The sequence below is a fragment of the Aythya ferina genome (assembly GCF_964211825.1).
Source record: "Aythya ferina genome assembly, chromosome: Z".
Lineage (NCBI taxonomy): Eukaryota > Metazoa > Chordata > Aves > Anseriformes > Anatidae > Aythya > Aythya ferina.
Genome location: NC_140299.1, coordinates 62,317,530 through 62,338,341, shown reverse-complemented (window position 1 = coordinate 62,338,341; position 20,812 = coordinate 62,317,530). Strand labels below are relative to the sequence as shown.

At 37.8% G+C, this 20,812-nt stretch overlaps 1 protein-coding gene across 5 annotated transcripts in view; it reads right to left on the bottom strand.

Moving 5' to 3' along the window:
* Window positions 1-20,812, bottom strand: part of KCNN2 (potassium calcium-activated channel subfamily N member 2) — a gene marked incomplete at its 5' end in the record, with an annotated part of 79,578 nt that overhangs the window by 4,565 nt on the left and 54,201 nt on the right. For 2 of the 5 annotated variants that reach the window (XR_014687262.1, XM_084504456.1), the window contains 4 exons: window positions 1,627-1,696; window positions 6,759-6,886; window positions 9,434-9,544; window positions 11,388-11,471. Coding sequence is in view for 4 of the 5 variants with exons in the window: in XM_084504456.1 (XP_084360582.1) it covers window positions 1,627-1,696; window positions 6,759-6,886; window positions 9,434-9,544; window positions 11,388-11,471 (393 nt within the window). Of the gene's footprint in view, window positions 1-1,626; window positions 1,697-6,758; window positions 6,887-9,433; window positions 9,545-11,387; window positions 11,472-16,212; window positions 16,378-20,812 lie in introns of those variants that run through there. The other 3 variants (XM_084504457.1, XM_084504458.1, XM_084504459.1) reach the window with 3 other exon arrangements.

The following is a 20,812-nucleotide window of genomic DNA, read 5'->3' as shown; positions in this document are numbered from 1 at the left end:
AAGAAACAGTTGTGTAAACCTCATGTGCCACAGCAGGGATGCATTCTTGACTCTTCTGCATTTTCTCTGACTTTAAACACCTTTGTACTTTTAAGCAGAACACAGATTTTGTTCCTTTGCTTACTCCTTAAACTAACCAGGTTTCCTTGAACTGGCTGTAACAAAAGTAGTTGAGTGGGCTGTTTTTGAACTGCAGGACAAGGAATAAAAGCTGAATTGTACACTCCTCTGCTTCTGTGCTCCCCTGTCCATTTGCCCACTGCAAAACCATATTTGGCTACAGAAAGTATATAGTGTCAATTTTAAATGCCATACAGGTCAATAAAAATGTAATCTGAAACATGTTACTTCACAGGAACTGTCACTTTTTTGCCACTTCCATTAGTTTTCTTGCCATTGAGGCCAGAAAATGGTTAAAAATGACTGACTTTCTCCTTCTTCTAGGACTTCAGATTAGACTAAACTAAAGTTAAAATTGTATGTAATTCAGTAGACAAACTGGCTGAAGTTTATAAACCATTCAAAGGGAATCAAAATTGAAAGGTTGACTGCCTGAAGTATAAAGCATTTCACTATCAGGTGAGTGTTGACAACGCATTTCTCTGCCTGATATTTCAAGATGCCAGCATATTACTTGAAGGCAAACTATTCTACGATAAATGGTATGTGAAAATTCCTTATTTACTGCTAGAAACCATAGAGCGAAATGTATTTCAGCAAGTGAGGCTGTCAGGTGGTTCTCTAAAGCAAAAGGCAAAGAAACGCTGAAGAATTTAATCTTTGCCTTGATGATGTACTTTAAATTGAGGCAGGCTTTGAGATGCCTGAAAGGGGTGTACAAGAAACCCTTAGGTAAAAGCAATGGACACTTCTAATATAGCTTCAAATTAAGATCCTTAAATGTATTGAGGTCTAATGTGAAACCTGGAATGCTCTCAGCTCAACCCTGATATTCTCTAGTAATTATATACATATTAAAAGAAAAAAAAAAAAAAAGAAGCCAGCAACAATAGAGACAAGCAGTTTGCAATTTATCTTGAAGGGCTGAAGAAAGATTAATGAACCCTTACCCTTACAATTTATCAGCAAAGTAGGCAGCTATTGTTCATTATAAAAATGTGGATCAAATGCAGACCTAAACCAACTTATCCAATGTCTCTGCTTCATATGAAGATAGGAACAGAAAAACAGAACCTTCAATTTCAGCCTGCATACTATGATTCCTCACAGCAAACACACTGTCACTGGACAGGTAACCCCTTAACTACACAGCATTACACTACTACAGCCTAGCCATAGTTCAGGACTTGATCACTGCAGTCACCTCATCAAGTGACTCTTCACATTATCAGCAGTCAGGATCACCCTCTTGATTGTGAAATCTTTCTCAAATATGAACCCCCACCCCCCAGAAAACAAATGGTGCATTCAAACTTTGGTCAGTCATAAACAAGATGTTTCACTTAATGAGTGTCAACCTAAAACAGATGCATATTTCCATTTTCTGTAAATAAAAGCAAAACCAAAATACAATACTCGTCAACAATACCTGCACATACAATGCATATTTTCACTTTCAAATTCTTCCATTTTGAAACATTAAAACAAGAATAATTGCCTACTAACCTTTGCCAGGTCCACCAATGTGTTGGCTTGATCATTCAGTTTCCTTTGTTCCATTTTTACACTTCTTAATCTAAAAAGTGGAATCTTAAGTCAGATTTGTGTGTTTGTGTAGTCATGCAAGGATTTCTAAAAAGCATGCATAAAATTTACAAGAACAAATAACTGCATGGACAATGCCTTGAGTACTTTGTGTAAATTCAGAATTGGTCATGTGCCTGCTATAATGAGAAGCATGCTTCTTCAACACCGCAAAAAAGGAAAGAGCAAGGAAATGTGATGTCCTTGAGAATACTATTTGCCATGGTTAAAATTGAATTCAAAAAGGGAGATAACAATTTATCCAGACTACATGAAAGAAAGCCAAAACATTCCTCAAAGCCTCAGTATCGTGACAAGTAGACATAGGAAGAAACATAGAACAATTGTTTTTTGTCATTAATGCTGTAGTAATCAAGAATCTTCCCATGTCTACATGACTAGATACAGGTATTAGCCCTGTTCTGTCGGAAATGGATTGGGTTAGCAGGTGTTTGAACCTGATGGAGATACAGTGATAAGTGAGTTTCTTATTGCTTTAAACACAACTTCCATCTGACCAGCAGCTAAATAAACAATGTACTTGCCAATACACTTCATTTTCTTACATAACTTGTGAATCTAAATATGCTTACATTTTAAATGTATATTAGATATACCTTTTCAATGCACTATTTAAATGAGAGAATTGAGAAACTATGCAAGAAGTATGTATTTTTCTCTGATGCCTACCTATCTGCATTGTTATTAATTAGTTATACACAATCTTGGAACATGATCTTTCTTATGGGTTCTTTGAATCAAAGTAAATGTTTAGTAAAGTAAGGGTTCGTAGATGTGATTTTCACAAATAGGCATTTTATTATTTAAGTATGAGTGCTTTGTTAAACATTTCCCAACAGAGGATTACTTGAACTTTTTGCGACTTTTCTGTTGGATGTTTGAAGCAAGACACAGTCTTTTTCAAAATCAGCACTTCAATTTATAAGAGACTTGGTAAGTCTACTAGTATGCCATGGGCCAGCCAAGCGAACTATTTGGTTAGCTGTCAAATCAAAGTAAATTTAGCAGTATTTTGTGGAACATGGGTTGCCAGTGTGTACTCTGCCTATTTCTCAATTATTATGTTACTTAGAAAATTTTGTGTATCTTATAAAAGAAACATGATTTCACAAAGGCATATAAACCTGTTCTTGTATAAACAAAAACTAAACTCTAGCAGTGGCACAAAAGAACCCCATGTCACCGCCAGTCTCTGTAGTAGAGCCACAGCAGTTCAGAAGGGCTTACTCTTTTTCACTTCTGTAAGCCTCAAAGTGCTCCAAACAATAATGTGGAAAATCATTTTGGTTCCTCTGTATTTTGAATGTAGGGGATGAAATTCTGACACCCTTTAAATTAATGACAAAACTGCTAATGGCTTCACTGGGATCAGGATTATTTCCCTAAACTCTTGGGAGCAAACAACTCTCTTCATTTCCAGCAGCTCGATGCTTCCAAGATAGCTACAAATTATTTTAATCCAGAGGCAGAATTGAGGGAATTGGGGAAGGAATCCTACGCAGTGGTGCTTATTTTTCCAAAGGAATCTGGGGAAAAGGGCTACAAATGACCTCTTAAATGATAAGAAACAGATGAAGCAATATAAATATATACACATATATATATATATTATTTTTTTTAAATGGAAGTTTTCTTCAAGATACACCAGAATTGGGAAGTTTGTGTCCAAATCTTTGGTTACCAAGCATTTCTTTTATTATCCAGGCTAACCTCCATGAGAAAGTTATGAAGATTGAAATATCTTTCTTAGAACATGGAAATAACTCCGACAAGGTAGAAACCAACTGTTTGCATAAAGTTGACATTCCAGCATCTTGTTACTGGAATGCGATACGCTCTTCTTCCCCTGGAGGCCTCCTTTAGAGCACAACATAAAAACAGATTGTAGAAATGTTGCTTTCAGAGTCTGTGAGTGGAAGCTATGCTAAAGCAAAAATATGGAAGCACTTCCGAAGTATGGAGCTGTATCATCATAGTCTCAGTAACTAATACTCAGGTAAGTTTGTAATGACTTGACTGGAGAATGACAATCCTGGTGTTTTGGTAAACATCTCTCAGACAATTTGCAGAACATGTTTTTTCCGCTTTTCTTCAGATTCCTTGACACACCCGTTTGCCAGTGAATATGTCCACTTAAAAATTTTGAGCAAATCATTGACAATGTAGCAAAACAGGTACCAACTGACACCAATGTGATAGACGTTACAGTCTGTAAAAATGTATACCTAGGTAATGGCAAGTCTTTAGCTGCAGCAGCCAGATTTAAAGAAAACTGATGGACTTTTGTTCTTAAGTTCACGAAGAGAAAATATGAAACACCTTGATTTTATAAACTTCACTTATCACAGCAAAAGATCATGATTCTGGATCGCGTTTCCATGGTAGCAATCAGACCACCGAAGTTCACAAATAAAGACTCTATTTTTTGCATGCAGACAGTGGTAAACTCTGCAAATTTAGAAAGGAACGGCTCATACAACTTACTTCCGAGCTCTATTTTCATTTTGTTGAAATAAAAAGACAAAACAAAAGAAAACAAACTGTAAAATATACTAAAACAACCAAATGAGCACAGTGGGCTCGATTCAGCAGGTGGGAAGTCCTAGTTGCCTCTGCTTCCAACCAGTAATTGCCTCAGGTGGAGTCTAAATCCACCTGCTGTCATGATGAAGTACTTTCAGTACCTTGAAACCTTCCCATTAACTATCATCTGTACATTTTCTTATTCATAGAATTCATAAAGTCTTTTTAATGATATTGTTTAGAGTGGTGATTTCACCTTCACCTTATTTAGTATGCATGAGAAGCAAAAATGATCCAGACCAGCGGAAGGCAGCACAGTCATGGATAATCATGTTTTAGGGCTGTGACTGTGAGTTTGAGACTGTTAACATGATCTGCTCTCGTTTGTTGTATAAAACTGAAGCTTCACTTCTTTTATTCCCGTCTCCAGCCAAATCACTGAAAAGGTGAAGGAGGACTAAAAAAAAAATCCTAAAAATCCAGAAAAATGGAAGAGAGCCATATACCACCATGAGTCCCTTGGTCCCTTGAGAAAAGTTTGGATGCAAAGAGAGAGAAAATAAATCACACCCAGCTACTCTGCTGCAGCTGGAAGAAAGCAAACTGCTAGAGCAATGTTTCCATCTGTGGGACATTCTTCTGCATACTGAGAAAATTATCTAAATTTTTGTTCTTAAATACAAGGTTTTGGAATGGGATGCGAGTGCTAAAGAACATTAAGAAATATATTATTAACACAGCTGTTCAAAGTTTTGCTGGCACAGCTAGGAAAAAACTTACTTCCACCTTCTCCACCCCACCTGATTAATGAATTTTTAAGGCAGGTGCAGAACAATAGTTTACACCCTGTGAAGTTCTTCTGAACTTGAATGATATATGAAGCTGCAGATCGAGCCTGCTGTGCTTTTTAGAGTCGTCTTTAAATACATGTGCACGCACACAAGACACACACACAAACAATAAATAGGAAAGGTAAAATGTTAAGGAATAAGTTTTTCAATAAGGCATTCAAGTCTGGCAAAGGATGCAAAGGACACACCATTCTCTACCCCAGGACCCTCTCCCACCCCTCCCTGCTTCCCAATCCTTTAAGCTAAGCAGGATGACTATACTGCACAAATATACTTTTTATCCTTGGGGAAAATGCCTCAACTTCTGCAGTCCTTTCATTACCTCAAGTATGTCTAACAGCACAGTAACATTTAACATGGCAAGTCTGCTAAATATGATATGGTAATCAAGGCTTACAGAGTACTTCATACCTTCAAAGCTTAGCTACCTATTCTTTTAAAACACAATTACAAAACAGAGAAGCAATGACTGTTAGCCTAAATTTACTAATAGGAAATAAGATAACCTGGCTTTTCCTTTCTCTTCACCATGCAAGATGAGACATAGGAGTCCTTTTAATGAACGTACGTGGGTCAGATGGATGCTTCCTTCACTTCTCCTCACAGGCTGGCTCACACACAGATGTTATCAAAATATCAGTATAAAATGAACCTTGATTAATTTATCTACATTTCCTCAAGTATCTCTGGAAAACCCTTTTCATAGGCCAGACAAATGGCTGCCTGAGGCTGGATGGGGCATCAAACAGAACAAATAGTGGCATGAGTCCTAACCATCCCTTATGGTTGTGGTTCTTGGTGACAAAAGTCTCTTTTTTTTTCTTCTGTGTAGTCCAAGGAAAAGGAACTGAATCACCATGAAATTCTTCAGGGTTTTATGTGCTTTATGACAAATATGTATTAGGAGTTTCAGATGAATACTGGAATTACCATAATTCAGTTTAGTCCTACTAAACAGTTCTCAGGTTTTCTTCAACTGTTTTGGAGTTCAGCAGAGGGAAAGAAGTCATCTGAATTATGGCAGAGGTGTTCAAGGGTCATAAAATGTCTGTTGGTGTATTTTCTCATTTTCTCTATGTCAGGGGTAGTAGCTGATTGACCAATACTTGCTTTTATCCACTGAGGAAATGGCAACAAATTACTGTTGAGCTGTAAAAATGAAGCTTGATGCATACTCTTTTTTAATTAAATGCTACATACACACTCATAGCCTCTCTTTTATCACATCATTCTGATCTGAAAGTATCAAAATAACTACTACAAATGATTTTATTTTTTTTTGCTTTTCTTCTATATACTGCAGCTTGCTTGTATCTTACCACCTGTAAGCAAATACATAACAACAAAGGACATTCTCTGTGGCAAAGGACAAAGAAGAAGTCATAGCTATTTCAAGAAGCATGGAAAACTCCTACAAAACCTATAAACAATTCTGATTTAAACTGTGTTGGGCATACCTTCAGCATACCTTCTTTTGTAAACAGACAGCACAGTAAAACCTTATTTTTGTCTTACTCAGAGAAAAAAATCAAACTCGAGAGCAATATTCTGTTATAAGGAAGAAGGGGAGAGTGTAAGATAGAAAATAACAGAAAGAGAGAAAAGAAGTGAAAAAGAGAGAACACCTGGAGAGGAAAAACAAAGCAAAATAGTACTTACTGATGAATAGCTTGCAAGAATTTGCGTTGATGTTTCCTTACTTTCGCATGGTCTATCTTTTTAACCAGCTTTGTGTTTTTATAAATTAACCATGTTTCCCTGAGTACATTGGCCGCTGCATTTTTCACCTGTTTAATAAAACAAAAACACCAGGCTGACCAAAAAAGCAGTATGTCATGTTTTATCATTTCTAGCATAAACACTTAAGACCCTGCCAAACTGTGGGAAATGACTACGTCAGGAAGCTGTAGCAGTGACAGCAGAAAATGGAAGCTGGGCTAAGGGAACTAAGTACTGAGCAATTTCTGTCTTATTTACAAATATGATACCAGCTATCTTTGCATCTGAGAATCACTTGTCCTTCTTTAAAAAGAATTAGCACCATCCAGTGTATATGGCCATATAAATTACAGTGAGGAAATATTAATGAATTATTTGCATGGTAATTAGCTAAACTATTTTATAAGACCATAAAGTTTCTCTCCTTCTTGTTGTATCACTATCACCTCTTATTTCTCTTTGCAGTTTACCACCATTTAAAAATTCCAGAGCTGTTTGAAGCTAGCTGGAATTTTTGTTGTTTGTTTACACTTTTCATTCTTGTTATTTTCTTAACATTCTCAGAAGAGATGAAAAAAATTCTTGTCAATTAATGTGACTTGTGTTTTCTTTCCTAAGTGCTTTGATATTTTTTTTAAATGAGGTTTTCCACACAATGTTAAAGGTAGGAGTACCTACAGTTCCTTCCTAGGCCCTCAAACATTTTCAGGAATGATTGAAAACAACTGACAAAGAATTTCAATGCAGTGTTTATTAACAGAATTGCTATGTTACTTGCAAAGGCAACTTGTTCTGGATGCTGATCTTTGTTTTTTCTCTCCCCTGCTGTATATCATGCCTGTCACTGCAGCATCAGAGCTAAGTTTCTGTATAGGTAGTGGCACTGTAGGAACACATTGCAGTAGCTCCACCCAGCAGAAGGTTCCCACCTTGTACCTTTAATGGGTTGGACAACCTTGGTCCTGACTTCAGTGGAAGCCAGATTGCATTTTAGAGACTTCCTCGCAAACTTTATCTAGCCCTTGCATATTACCATAAGGTATGGTTATCTTCAGGTCCTGGGAAAACCTCTCCAGTGTCCGCGTAACGTAGTTGCAATCTGATGTGCATCTCAGATTTGCTTGCTTGGTTTGCTTTTCATTTGCTTTGAGTTGCATGAGTTTGAAGCACCACTCAGATACACTATGAAATTGATAATTAGATATATGTGAAGAATAGCTGGATAGAATGAACTTTAAAAGGCACAAGTGAACTTTAAAAGGCACAAATGAACACCTGGCTCAAAATCTGGCCAATCTTGACAAAATCTTCTTCCCTCCTAAGACATTTTAGTTCATCTGTCAGATTACAGTTGAAAAATATTCCTGTCAGATCTTTCAACAGCAACTTCATACCTCATCATGGGCAAGAATCAAAGCAGACTGCTGTGTTTGAAACCTGCCATTCTGTTACCAGAAGTCAGAGAGACTGTTTTAGTTTACTACTATTTTATATTCCTCACATTTTAGTTCCCTGTGCTAGGACTCATCTAGCCAAATTCCTAAATTTACGGTCGATTCCTTCTGTAATCAAATGAGCTGATACAGGTAAGACTCACTTCAGTTTTGGTGTCACTACTGTAGATTTCCAAATGTGTTAGGAAAGGGCAAATTATTGCCTGTGGTCTAGTATCAGCAGGACCCTAATTCACTGTAACAGCTGTGTTAAGGCACCCTGCTCAGATGGACACCTCAACTGAAGTTACAAGAACTCACCCTTTTGACCTTTGTAAGAACTGCCTTCCCACACACATCCTTAGTTTTTCCCCCCTGTGACTGCTTAGGGGAGGTATAGGCATTTAGAGGTGACCAGCACAGATATGTGGCAGCCAGCACCACCAGACCTGTGTGCTGACGTGCTAGGAGCACACTTTGTGGAGACACTGTGTGGCTGTCCCCAGCTGGGGGCCTGGGGCTGCATTGCTGCAAGAAGCTCTGCTGATGCAGCCAACCTCCACACCGAGAGCAGAATCACGGCTGCCAGTTTGGGAAAAAATTAAGAAGTTCATGAAAAATTTAAAATAGCACTTTTAAATGAATTCTAATTATTTCTGGGTTTATTTTTTTTTAATAACCCATTTTAACATATTTCTTTCTTCTACAAAACATCTGCCTTTGTGCTTCAGTACTGTATGCAGCTAAATGAACCCTTTGCTCAGCGTCCAAACAATTACCTCTCCTGCAAACTACGAACATGTCTTTTTCTTCATAGCTTTAAATCCTCCCATGTCAGTCATTTCACCTATTGCAGCTACAAGTTTTCTCATATGCTGCATGAAAGTTTTTTACTTTAACATATTATTTTCTAGTTTTACAGCATTTAAATGCTGGTTACACCAATTATCTTCCATCTGCAAGGATCTTCTACAGGAAAAAATTCAAATACTCAAAAATCCTCCAGGAATTTGCAGTTACCCTCAATTCAAAGAAAAGCTCAGGGCATTCCATTTCCTCTGTTCAAAATCACACCCATGAAAAAGCCCAGTAGAGGAACGGAGCAGGAGACCATTTAAAATGAATCCAGAAATAAATTAACATACCTTTCCTTTTCAGCTGTGAATATAAAGTGTGACTTACTCTTTTAGTTAGCTGGGTGTCCATCATGAAATTATGCACATGTTTTTCAGCTTTGGTAAGTTCTAACTTCCTTGCCACCACAGCTACCACCAGTGCAGTGCACCCAGCACCCTGAAAACAATAAAACAAACCCCCAAGTTGTTACTACTGCATTTTGCAGCTTTTTTTTTTTTTTTTTTTTTTTTTTTTTGTTGTTGTTGCTGTTGTTGTTGTTGTTGTTGTTGTTTTGTTTTGTTTTTTTGGTGGAAGTTTCTCCTTTGCTGTAGAAGTATGGTAGGCATCAGGTATTCATCCCTGGTAAATATAGTGAACATGCTACAGATATTTCCATTCAAAATAATAGGAAGAGTCAGCAATTACAGGCTGGTATACTGTCAAGGCATCAAAATAATTAGTGAGCAGCATCATTTAGAAGTTCTGCTTTTTTTCCTGCAGGGGTTGAAAATGTGAACACATCCCATTTCTAGTGCAAAACAAAGGGGTGTGTGTGAACAAAACAACTTTTAGAACCCAGAATGTTAGTAAATAAATGCAAAATACCCTGTTCTTAATAACTGTCTTGAGGTTACAACAACTAAAGAAGAAGATTAGATTAGTATTTAGGACACTAAAAAGTTTCTTAGGATTTTTTTTAGAGCCTGAAAATAAAATTATCATAAATTTAGTATTTAATCATTTTAGTATACTTTCCTGTTGTTTTTTGAGCTTTCATTGATTTTTTTTCTGTAGGAATTATTAATTTCTTATTAACATAAAAAATAGTATACAAGCATTATTTCAGCAAAATCTGAATGGAGAAAATATCAAGTCACTAATTTGTGCAGTGTATATGTATGCACACACATGCGTATGCACAGACATGCATGTTCATAACAGGACAAAGTGTCAGTTTCTTTGAAATGGCAGTATCTTTATCAGCATCACAGTATTTTATTTTTCTGTGGAGGTGAGGAAGAGAGAAGAAGAAGTTGGCTAAAATGAGTCAGGTATGGAGAAACAATATGTATTATACAAATCTCAAGGTATCATTTACTCTCTGATGCTCTTACTAGCATTACTACTGCTGGTTTTGTGTTTTTTCTTCTCTTTATTTAAACAAACAAAAATGCTCTTAAAAAATAAAAATCACATTAAATACACAAGGCTGTGTTCACCACATCTAGTTGTTATTGCACCTGTGTCAGTTACTCTCCAGTGTAAAGCAGTCTCTTGTTGCACACTGAATCTTAATACACTTTTAGACACAATGTTCTTCCACTCTTTCTGTATTTTTCCTATTAATTTACTCTCTCTCCATTCCTCCCCACTCCCCCATGCCTGCCTTACTATCTCCAGAAGATGCAGCCCAAATTCCTGAATCCAACTTCCAAAATACAAATTCCACTACTAAATACACAGAGAATGGAAAATAAATTAACTCTCTGGAACTCCTTGTTCACATAGTGTCCTCAAAAAAAAATTAATCTGCCCTCTCTACTTCCTTACTGAGGTACCCAATTAATTTTGTGAGAGTGTCCAATTAATTAATTTCCACTGGTAGATTGTTCCAAGATATTCATCTGCTTCCTCACAAGGACTTGATCCTCTGCAATTAGTTCTTACTTAGCCAAGTTTCTATCCCCAACAGCCCTCAACACTCCCTTGAACACATCCTTTATAATTTTGCTGCATTTCCCCCTCCAGCTTCTCTCCTGTCCTCCGTACTAACCTTTCAGGCTTTGCTGTGCCCTCTCCCCCTGTGCTCTAGCCCTATGCTGAGTGAAGTTCACATTTATTTGAAGTCGCCCTCTCTCTTCATGAGATAAGGGCAAAATGGGGTTATAACTAATCCTTTGCTTTCCCATATCCCACTCAGAAACAAAAAAGAAGAAGACAGGCAATGCAGCTTAAGACTGAGAGTTTCAGAAATGCTGAGAAGAGAAATGGGCAGGAGCTGCTCTTCTGTATGCCCTACCTCCTCAGAAAATAGACAGCTCTTCTTCAGTCTCCTTACTGTGAAGGAGTGCAGGAAGGAAGTACTAAAATGCAGAAGACTTCCCTGTGGGCAAAAAATAAAAATAAAAATATGACCCCATAAAATAGCAAGGAAGAAGAGGAGAAAAAAAAAAAAAAAAAAAAAAAAAGAGGAAAAAAAATGAAATCTTTTGATCTTTTGATCCCGTATGTCAGGATAAATGGGGCCAAATGTTGATCCAATGACATGATTTGAATTCTGCCTGCTTAGAGTGAGAATGTTAAAATGGGATGAGGCTGTTAATACAAAGAGGCCTGCTCACCACTGGCAAAGCAGCACAAAACAGCTATTTATGCTTAATAATCAGGGAAGAAAAATATTAGACCCACCACCCCACACACACACACACAAAAAAAGGACTGGAGGAATGGTGACAGATGAGCGGAATTTGTTTGCGTTGAAATTATCCCAGGCTTTTGGGACTAACTCGCATGCCTTAAAGTGGCACCAGAGTTATAAGGGCCAATATCTGCTAAAAAAAAGCTTTATATCTCACATGAAAGACAGCACCTGCAGCAGTAAAACAGTGTCACTGGCTCGCTGTGAAAGCCACCTCTATGTCACAAACGGGCTGCTATCTTCCTCATCACCAGAACAGCTTACTGCAACTGCACGGTGGTCTAGATGCAAATTATACGCTTGGTGTTGTGGGTTATGATGGTTCTCAGTATAAGAGAATGAGATCTTTTAGCATCTCTGCACGAGAAAAAAGAAGTATACTCTTTGCATGTTTACTTTTTGCACTAACTTGAAGGAAACCAAATTATACTGATTCTTTGAACAGCTATCAGCTTACAGAGATAACACTGATATACTACCTAAAGAACAAAATTCTAATTAATATTTTATTTTACAGCGCTCTGTGCTTTTATACAGCTTACCTAAAGATTTCAGCATCCTTAAAAGTACTCAGAAAGTGAGAATTATTCCAAATTGCAGAAATGAAATGGAGGCAATACTGTTGCTTTAAGATGGTAGCATCATAAGCATCATGCCTGCTGTTTTTTAATAGCACAATTGACATGAAAATAAGTAACATGAATTCTATAAATTCCTGCTCAGTTGCCCCCCCCCTTTTTTTTTTCTTTCATCAATATTTCAGAATTTAGAAGTCACTTTCTTACTAAAATGACTTAGGCTAAATAAAAGCACCACATTATTTCAACTGCAAGAAGGGCTCTTTTGAGAATAAAATTCTAAAAAAGTCTTATATTTGATTACTGCATTTTATAATTTCATTCATCATTCTTTTTATCCTGTTTTGAAGTAAATAAACTAAATCATTGCTTCAAGCTCCTGCTTAACTTTCAGGGGAATTATATATCATCAAAAGAAAATGAAAAGGGCAGGAATATGCATATTTTCCAGTATTAAGGCAGTAATTAATTCTATTTGGACCTTGTATTCCTCAGTCAGTCCCTGTCTTTCTCTTCCATTTCTGAGTTGCCTCAGTTATTTTGTTTTGGTAAGCAGACCAATTTTAAGGGCACTTAGGACTTCCAGTATATCCACAGCTAGGGGGAAAAAGAATGAAAGAATATTTGTAACATTCCCTCATCAGTCCTTTGAAACATTATCTAGATACATATACATCTGAAATCCATTGAATTCCACCCCACAGAACCATCCCTTCAAAGCGTGGCTGAAATGATGCAAAAGCAAATGTCAGATTTTAAAGAAAAGCATCTTTTTGTGCTAGTTAGTAAATGTTCATAACTATGTACAACAGAAAGTTCTGATTTAGGACTATTCCACAAAGAAGGGAAATAATGACCAATTATTAAATATTAATATATTTGCTGACTATTCAGATTTCTAATGATTTGAGGAAAATTTAAAAAAACAAATAATTCAGATTTCATAGTTTCTCAAATCTGCTGAAATGTTTGACATGATCTCACCCATGAAATGAAGCATTATACAATTACAAGCTGTGTTGAAAGGTACCATCACAGCTGTTAAAAAGCACAAACTTTGTTATTATATGTTAAAAAAATAGTAATATGTACAGTGTGAGCAAACTAGGCAAGCCAAAATGAAGGCTTAACTGTGTTGCTAATTTGATCCATTTATTGGAAACTTTCAAGTAAATAGTATCAGATAACCTTTCAGCAACTAATTTCTTTCAAATACTACGTGAAAAAAGGCTTTCCAGCAACCATAAAGTTTATAAGCTCAGCATCCTTAATTTTTCTGCTTTCCAGAAGGATGTGCAGGCTGAACAAAATTATCTTATAAACAAGGAGAAGTCCCAAACAATCACCCAGTTGAAAACTGGCTTCTCTAAAATGACAAGACCAAGACTCCACCAATAAGCCTATTTTCCATTTAAAATGATCTGAAGTTGAAGTATGCAGACCTCATCCTGAATGCATACCATATCTTGATTGGTATGAAATAGTTTCTCTTAGTCTTTGGTAAAAGCAAGAAGTCTGAAAACAAATATATGACACATCCTCAGTCTTTCAATTGGGCAAAACAAGCACCAGCTTGGATTAGACTGCACAATGGCATCAAATCTCTTCTGTTGATGTAAAACTTGCTTTTCTGAGTAGTACAATCTTGAAGCATAAGATTTATAGGCATTTACACTGGTCAGAACTCTCCTTGACTGTCAACTTTTTCGCTGCTCTCCTGTATGAAAACATTTTGATATATCTGCAGACAACATCAGGACATTCTTCATATCTTTATTCTAAACATGCTGCTCCTGCTCAGGACAAAGAACGATGATTTAAACTCAAACGTTCATGCAGGTAAGCAATAGTCCATGAAAGCTCTCCTTAGCGATCTTCTTTGCTGAGTAGAATACGGACAATGTTGCATGGATGGAAATAAGCTTGTGTGGTTATTTGACTCACATATGTACTTAGAAACTTTTTAAACACTAGTCGGCTAATTCTTTTCCTCAGTTACACAAGCCTAAATGATGACTTATGTTCCTTAGAAAAGTGGAAGATTGGCCCCAGAAAAGAGGCACTGGCTTTTTAACATCAAGCCCACACAATTTTAAGACAGCGAGAGACGAAAGGTGAAATTAATTCTATTTTGAGTTACATTTAAATTTAGCAACTGAACAAAATGCTTAAATGTGCCCTCCAGAACAAAGTAACTATTACTTCATGTTTTCTTTCATTTTGCTGTTAGACCTACAGCATTCCTTTTCTGTCCACATAGTCAAAGCTCTCCTCTCAGCACTTAGTTCTGAATTATTGCAAGCCTCCTTTCATCTGCTTTCAAGCAAATTATCCCATCCTTAGTCATATTGGAGACTGCTGCAATGATTTATTTTCTCTGCCCATCATTTTTGCCCAGTTTTTCATCTATGGCATCACATATAGAACATTTGCCCTCAGTTTCAGTATGTTATGACTCTACATTCTTCCAGTTCGTCAGTATAGAAACTGTGTATATTTTTGCTCTGATAATCCCACTTAAAAACAAAACAAAACAAAACAAACAAACAAACAAAAACCACTGCATTGTCCTTTGATTGAGGAAAAACTCACCAAAAACATGTACAAATCTAATCATGAGTTTCCTTTCAAATTTTGCCCACCATCATTTTTAGGCTATTACTAGAAAGCCTGACGAAACAATACTTTAGACTCCTGGTGTGCTGAAGGATCACTTGTTTAGATCCCACGTAACACCTCCTTGTTCCCAGCTTTCTTTGCACTATGAAGATGTTAAGCTGTTTAGGAATTTGGAGTATGTGTTTCTACTGTCTTTATACAGTACTGGTATCAGTAAGAGCAGGTGTTTAGAGTACTGAAGTAATATAAATAACAATAAATGAAGGTGGTAGGTCTGTATTAATCAACTGTACTGTACACATCGTTATACTGGACCTGTCTTTGTCTTTTTTCTCCTGTCCTTTTTTCTCCTTCAGATCCTGTTGGGCTCTGCTGAGGTTATGCATCGATCTTACATGCTATAACAGATGAGATGACTTTAGCAGTCTAATCACAGTCCTCTGTCCTTCCCTTCACTAATGCAGCCCACCCTGAGCTTTCTGCTCTTATCACCTGGATTGCCTGAGCAGGCTAATTTAAAGCTACAACAGAGAATTTTATATCGTGGCAAATCACAGCAGTCAGTCACAGCAGCTAGAGGGAAAATCTGTTGTTGCCCAGATTGACTAAAATCACAGAAATCTTATCTGATGAGTGTGAGGCTAAGAAGTTTGGATCAAGATTGTGTCTTTCCTACCATTCACAACTGCTAAGACTGAGGTTCACACTGATCCAATATACAGTGACTGCAAAACTGCAGAGTTCAGACTGAGATGTCAATAAAGTCTAGTGCTTGCCATTAGCATTCTTGCAACAGTCCCATTCCAGTGAAAAACAAAGAGAGGTGCTTGCAACTCTTCGACCAAAGGGTTATGTTCAGGGGTTGCTTTCACGGTCTTTCAAAATCTGTGACAAGTAGGGCTAGCACTGGCTGATAAGCTGCACTGAAAACATCACTTGGTCAGCAGTTTAAAAGTCTGCATTTCAGAGAATGCCTCTGGCATTTCCACTTGGTTCTTTCTTTGGTAGGGCTCCAAAATACATTTACAGACAACAGTGAACTGAGAAATTTCTGCAACTGCCTGGAGGTCACATATATATGCCCAGAGGGTATTATCAGTGAGAAAGAAAGTAATACGGTCTATCAGTGTCTCAGCTGAAAGTCTCCTGGCAGCTTTGGTTTACTGGACTGGAAGTGAAGTGCAGTCTTTAGCGCTGTAGTTGTCACAAAAATGTCCTGCTATACTTGCCTGTAGCTGAAAGAAGGCAGCTGCCACATTTCTTGCTCATTTCCCTTGAGATCCACTGAGGGAGAGAGAAGGTCCGCTTTGCAGACATATGGCTCTGGTGGGAAATTTAGCTCTGTACCAGAAAAGGCACAACATTCTTCCTGCTGCTCTGTATAAAATGAAAACCTGTAAGAATTTAAACAGATACTCTGTTCATTTGGCTTTCTAAAAGGTGGACTTAGAGGACCACCTGGGAAGGGGAAAAAATAATCTTGTTTGAAGCAAAAAAATTCTCCAAAACAAGCAATGCAAAAGTCAAGGGAGGAATCCATCCACAAGACAGACAGAGGCTATGGAAATGGTGTTGCATAAATGCATTTTTGCATTTGTCATTGTTTACTGGGACGGATGTGTAACTTTGCAACACTGAAACAAAGTAGGATGAGTAATAGGACAACAACTATACCATCACAGCCAAAACTGTGACCTAAAATAGTTTTGCATTATTTATACTTTCGTATATTCAGTATTTGCCTGGCTTCAGTGGAGGTTTTCTGCACCACAGCTAGAATTTGGTCGTAACATGTAAATTCCTCCTCTACAGAACAGCAGATGAATGGATTCTTTACTTCCCATTAGTCTGTAAAGTTCTGGCAATGTTGCAAAAAAACAAAGAAATAATAAAAATAATGAGGAGTATTACATGTCATACACAAAAAATGAAACGGATTAAGTACTCCCAGACAATATCAGGTAGTAGCAGGGGGGATGAAGTAAACTCTGTTCTTTAGTAATGCAAGCTGAGTATGGGGAAAGGCTTCTGGGACAGCACAAGAAACATTTCCAAAAAAAAAAAAAAAAAAAAAAAAAAAAAAAAAAAGACAGTCTGGCTTCTGTAAATGAACCTAAAAATGACAGTGGTGCTAGCTCAGACGAGCACAATGACAGAACGCACCATGATATCTGGGCTCCTGGGAAACTGTGAGTGGTCTGAACAGCTGAAAACACCCTGGCAAACATGACACTGCCTGACATGCAAAAAAACCTTTCTGCTGAGCAAGGAGGTGCTTTCACTTAAGCGGCAGGCTGACCAGCCTATGATGCTGATGGGAAACATTCGTTTAGTAGTTCAGAATGAGACCTACTGATGATATTCTTGTCCAATGTGTGTGTTGTAAATAAATAAAAAAAGTTTTGTAACAATATGTATAAAAGTATATTAAAATTCCTTTATTAAATCTTAAGTTATTGCAGATGAAACAAAACCAACTTACATGGTTTAACAACAAAGCAGAGGTTCTCCTAAAACAATCATCAGCTGCAGGCATATTTATGTAAACAAAGACATCATGAGACAATTGCTGTTCATTCCAGTCAGTAACAGACTGCCTTTGAACTTGCTGAAATGCATCTGCAATTCCTAAATGAGATCAAAGTAGGAAACAGTTCTCCTGTCCTCCGACACTTCAGAAACTTCCCTGATCTGCTGGGGAAGAGGCAGAACTGAAAACCTTCTGTGCTGGGTTGACCTTGGCTGCTCACCAGGTGCCTACCCAGTCATCCTCTCACACTCACAGCAAGATGGTGCGGTGCAAGAGAACTTCAGGGGAATTGGGGCTGCGGTCAGTCTGCAGCACTTGGTCTCTGCCACTCCCTCACAGTCCCTCTCTGCCCCTGCTCCATGTGGGGTCCCTCCCAGGGATGCCGTCCTTCCTGAACTGAGCCTGGGGGGCTGCCCACAGGCAGCAGCTCTTCAAGCACTGCTCCCACACGGCTCTGCCCCATGGGGTCCATCCATCCATCCATCCCCCAGGAGCAAACTGCTCCAGCACGGGTGGGGGCAGCTCCCCCCAGACCCCCTGCTCCTGCGTGGGCTCCTCTCCACGGGCTGCAGCTCCGGCCCGGGGCCTGCTCCTGCGGGGGCTCTCCATGGGCCGCAGCCTCCTCCAGGCCACATCCACCTGCTCCACCGGGGGCTCCTCCACCCATGGGGGGGCTGCAGCGTGGAGATCTGCTCCATGTGGGACCCACGGGCTGCAGGGGGACAGCCTGCTCCACCAGGGGCCTCTCCCTGCACAGCCCGCAGGGGAACTGCTGCTGCCTGCCTGCAGCACCTCCTGCCCTGACCTTGGTGTCTGCAAGGCTAGTTCTCCCCCTTCTCTCTCAGATATAGTTGCCCAGCAGATTTTTTCCTTTTCTTAACTCTGCTCTCCCAGCGGCCCACCCAGCATTGCTCATGGCTCAGCTCTGGCCAGCAGCAGGTCCCTTTTGGAGCAGGTGGAGCTGGCTCTGCTCCGACACGGGGCAGCTGCTGGGCTCGGCTCACACAGACCACCCCTCCAGTCCTACCACCACCAAAACGTTGCCATGTAAATCCAGTATGCCAGAAGTATGTTTATGTTTTGTTCCTGAAAAAAGTTTCCATTTTGACAAACTTGTGTGCTCGAACAACAATAATAGAGGAGCTGAGTACTCTCTGACCTGCACGACTTTTTCTAGTTCCAACCCTAAATAATTCAAACACCATTAAATGTCTTCTCCATTTTATGATTCTGCTTGATACGCTGTCCAGCTACATGCTATTATGTTAGAAGGAATAAAAACGATCTGTTGTGAATCCTGACATCACTTATGTTAATTATTTAATTTTCAGAATCGATTGAACTAAATTCTATCATATACTTGAAATGTAGACCAAAAACACTATCAATTCACATGAAAACCTTTTTTTCTCCAGGCTTTCAGGGAAATAAAAACCAAGCTGTGTTCTACATTTTTGAAATTCCTCCAGTAAGCTTCTCATCAACAAAACTATTCACAACATTGCTCTCACCTTTTTTCCACCAGGCACTAGACATGGTAAAAATATTACACATTGATAACCAATGTACAAAATGCTCTAGGTAAACCTTTAAATGGCAACACAACCTATTATTTTTATACTGTTATTATAGATAATTGACTCTTTTCTATCACTTAATAATACAAATCTAGCCAAAAAGCAGCATATTGGTCTTAATCATACCTTTTCAGCTCTTTGAGTGTAATTCAAAGTACATTTCTGTGTTTCATAAACAATTACGTGTTTCTGCAACTCATTACAGAATTAAATATAAAGATTTTTTTTTTTTTTTGTAAAAAATCCCACAATGTTTTAGGCATCATTATGCAAAATTATTTGTGACCTTTTAGTAAATTACCCATAAAAGTTCTAAAAAACAGTTTTCATATTACACTGCTCCAATCTTGTTTAACTTCTTTTTCTTTACTTTCAGCAGCCAATGTAGCCAATGTTAACAAGACAGTTAAAATCTCATTTTTTTTTTCAATCTAGAAACTATTAATTTTCAAAGATGTTACAATTCAGATTTTCCTACCAATAAAAATCACATGATTAAAAATGAAACTATTCTAGATGCCACGTTCCTGATGTAGGCAGTCCTATGTTGATAAGAACTGGATGAGTCTGATATAAAACTGTATGCACAAACAAGACAATTTAACCACAGGTAAGAGTCCACTTTTCTCAGAAACACCTAATCCTCTTGATTTTTTTTGGCACATGTACGATAGGAATTGTGATTCTTTTAAATTAAATTCAAATTTCCACATGTACATTAAAAGTTGCAGCATGAGATGTTTTAAAATGGGATCTGATTCATTTTTAATTCACCATGTAGAACTTATAAAAACTGGCATCCCTAGGAGCAGATAGTACACACTGACTATATTGTGACTACTCAAATAAGAATTCTTCAGCTCTACAAATGGAGTTCAAATATAATGGTTGAAGATGCTACTTAAAATGTTTCTAGATGAAACATTTAATGTTGCCCACCTCTACAATGTAAGTTTAAGAAAATCTTCATAACTTCTTTCTTTTATGATCTTAATGATCTCTTCAGAGTTCTTTTCAATAACAGAACCTTTTATTGCTGCAATTTTGGCAACAGCATGACCAAGCCTCTAAAAGAACAGTTATTTGATCTAAAGCAATCTTCACCCAATCTGTAGCCAATCACTCTTTGCATCCTGTGACAGGACAATTGCAACTCATTCATTTTATTGTGGCAAAATTGGTTTGACCTACTAAGTTCTTCATGTCTTCTAACTGCTGGCAGCTAGCCCATTAGGAAAATTCTGCATCCTTATCTCTGCATCATACAATCAATGCACAAGCTCACAACATAATGCTCAACAGAAAAGGAAAAGTCCTTCTCAAACCTTGCAGCAGATTCTTTTATTTGCAGTCATAAGAATGCATTGCTATTATTTCATCTTGCATTAATAAAAAAAAAAATACAAAGGACTGTAAAATTATCTAAAAATAGTTATTTCCTCGTCATTGTGGCACAAATTGCATGGAATTACTACAATGCATCAGAAAGAGGCAATTTTGCTTTTTCCAACTGTAATGGTTCTTAACAGAGATTAATAGACCCCCTGCTCTCACACAAGACCAGGAACTACTCAACATCCTCTGGATTCTTCATATACCTTCAATAGGTCATTCATTCATTACAATTCTTCCCATCTTTCAGTCAACAGGTACACACCTTCCAATATCTTCTCCCATTTGCCCCTTCTTTTTCCTTCTATCAATTTCTATTTCCCTTCTCCA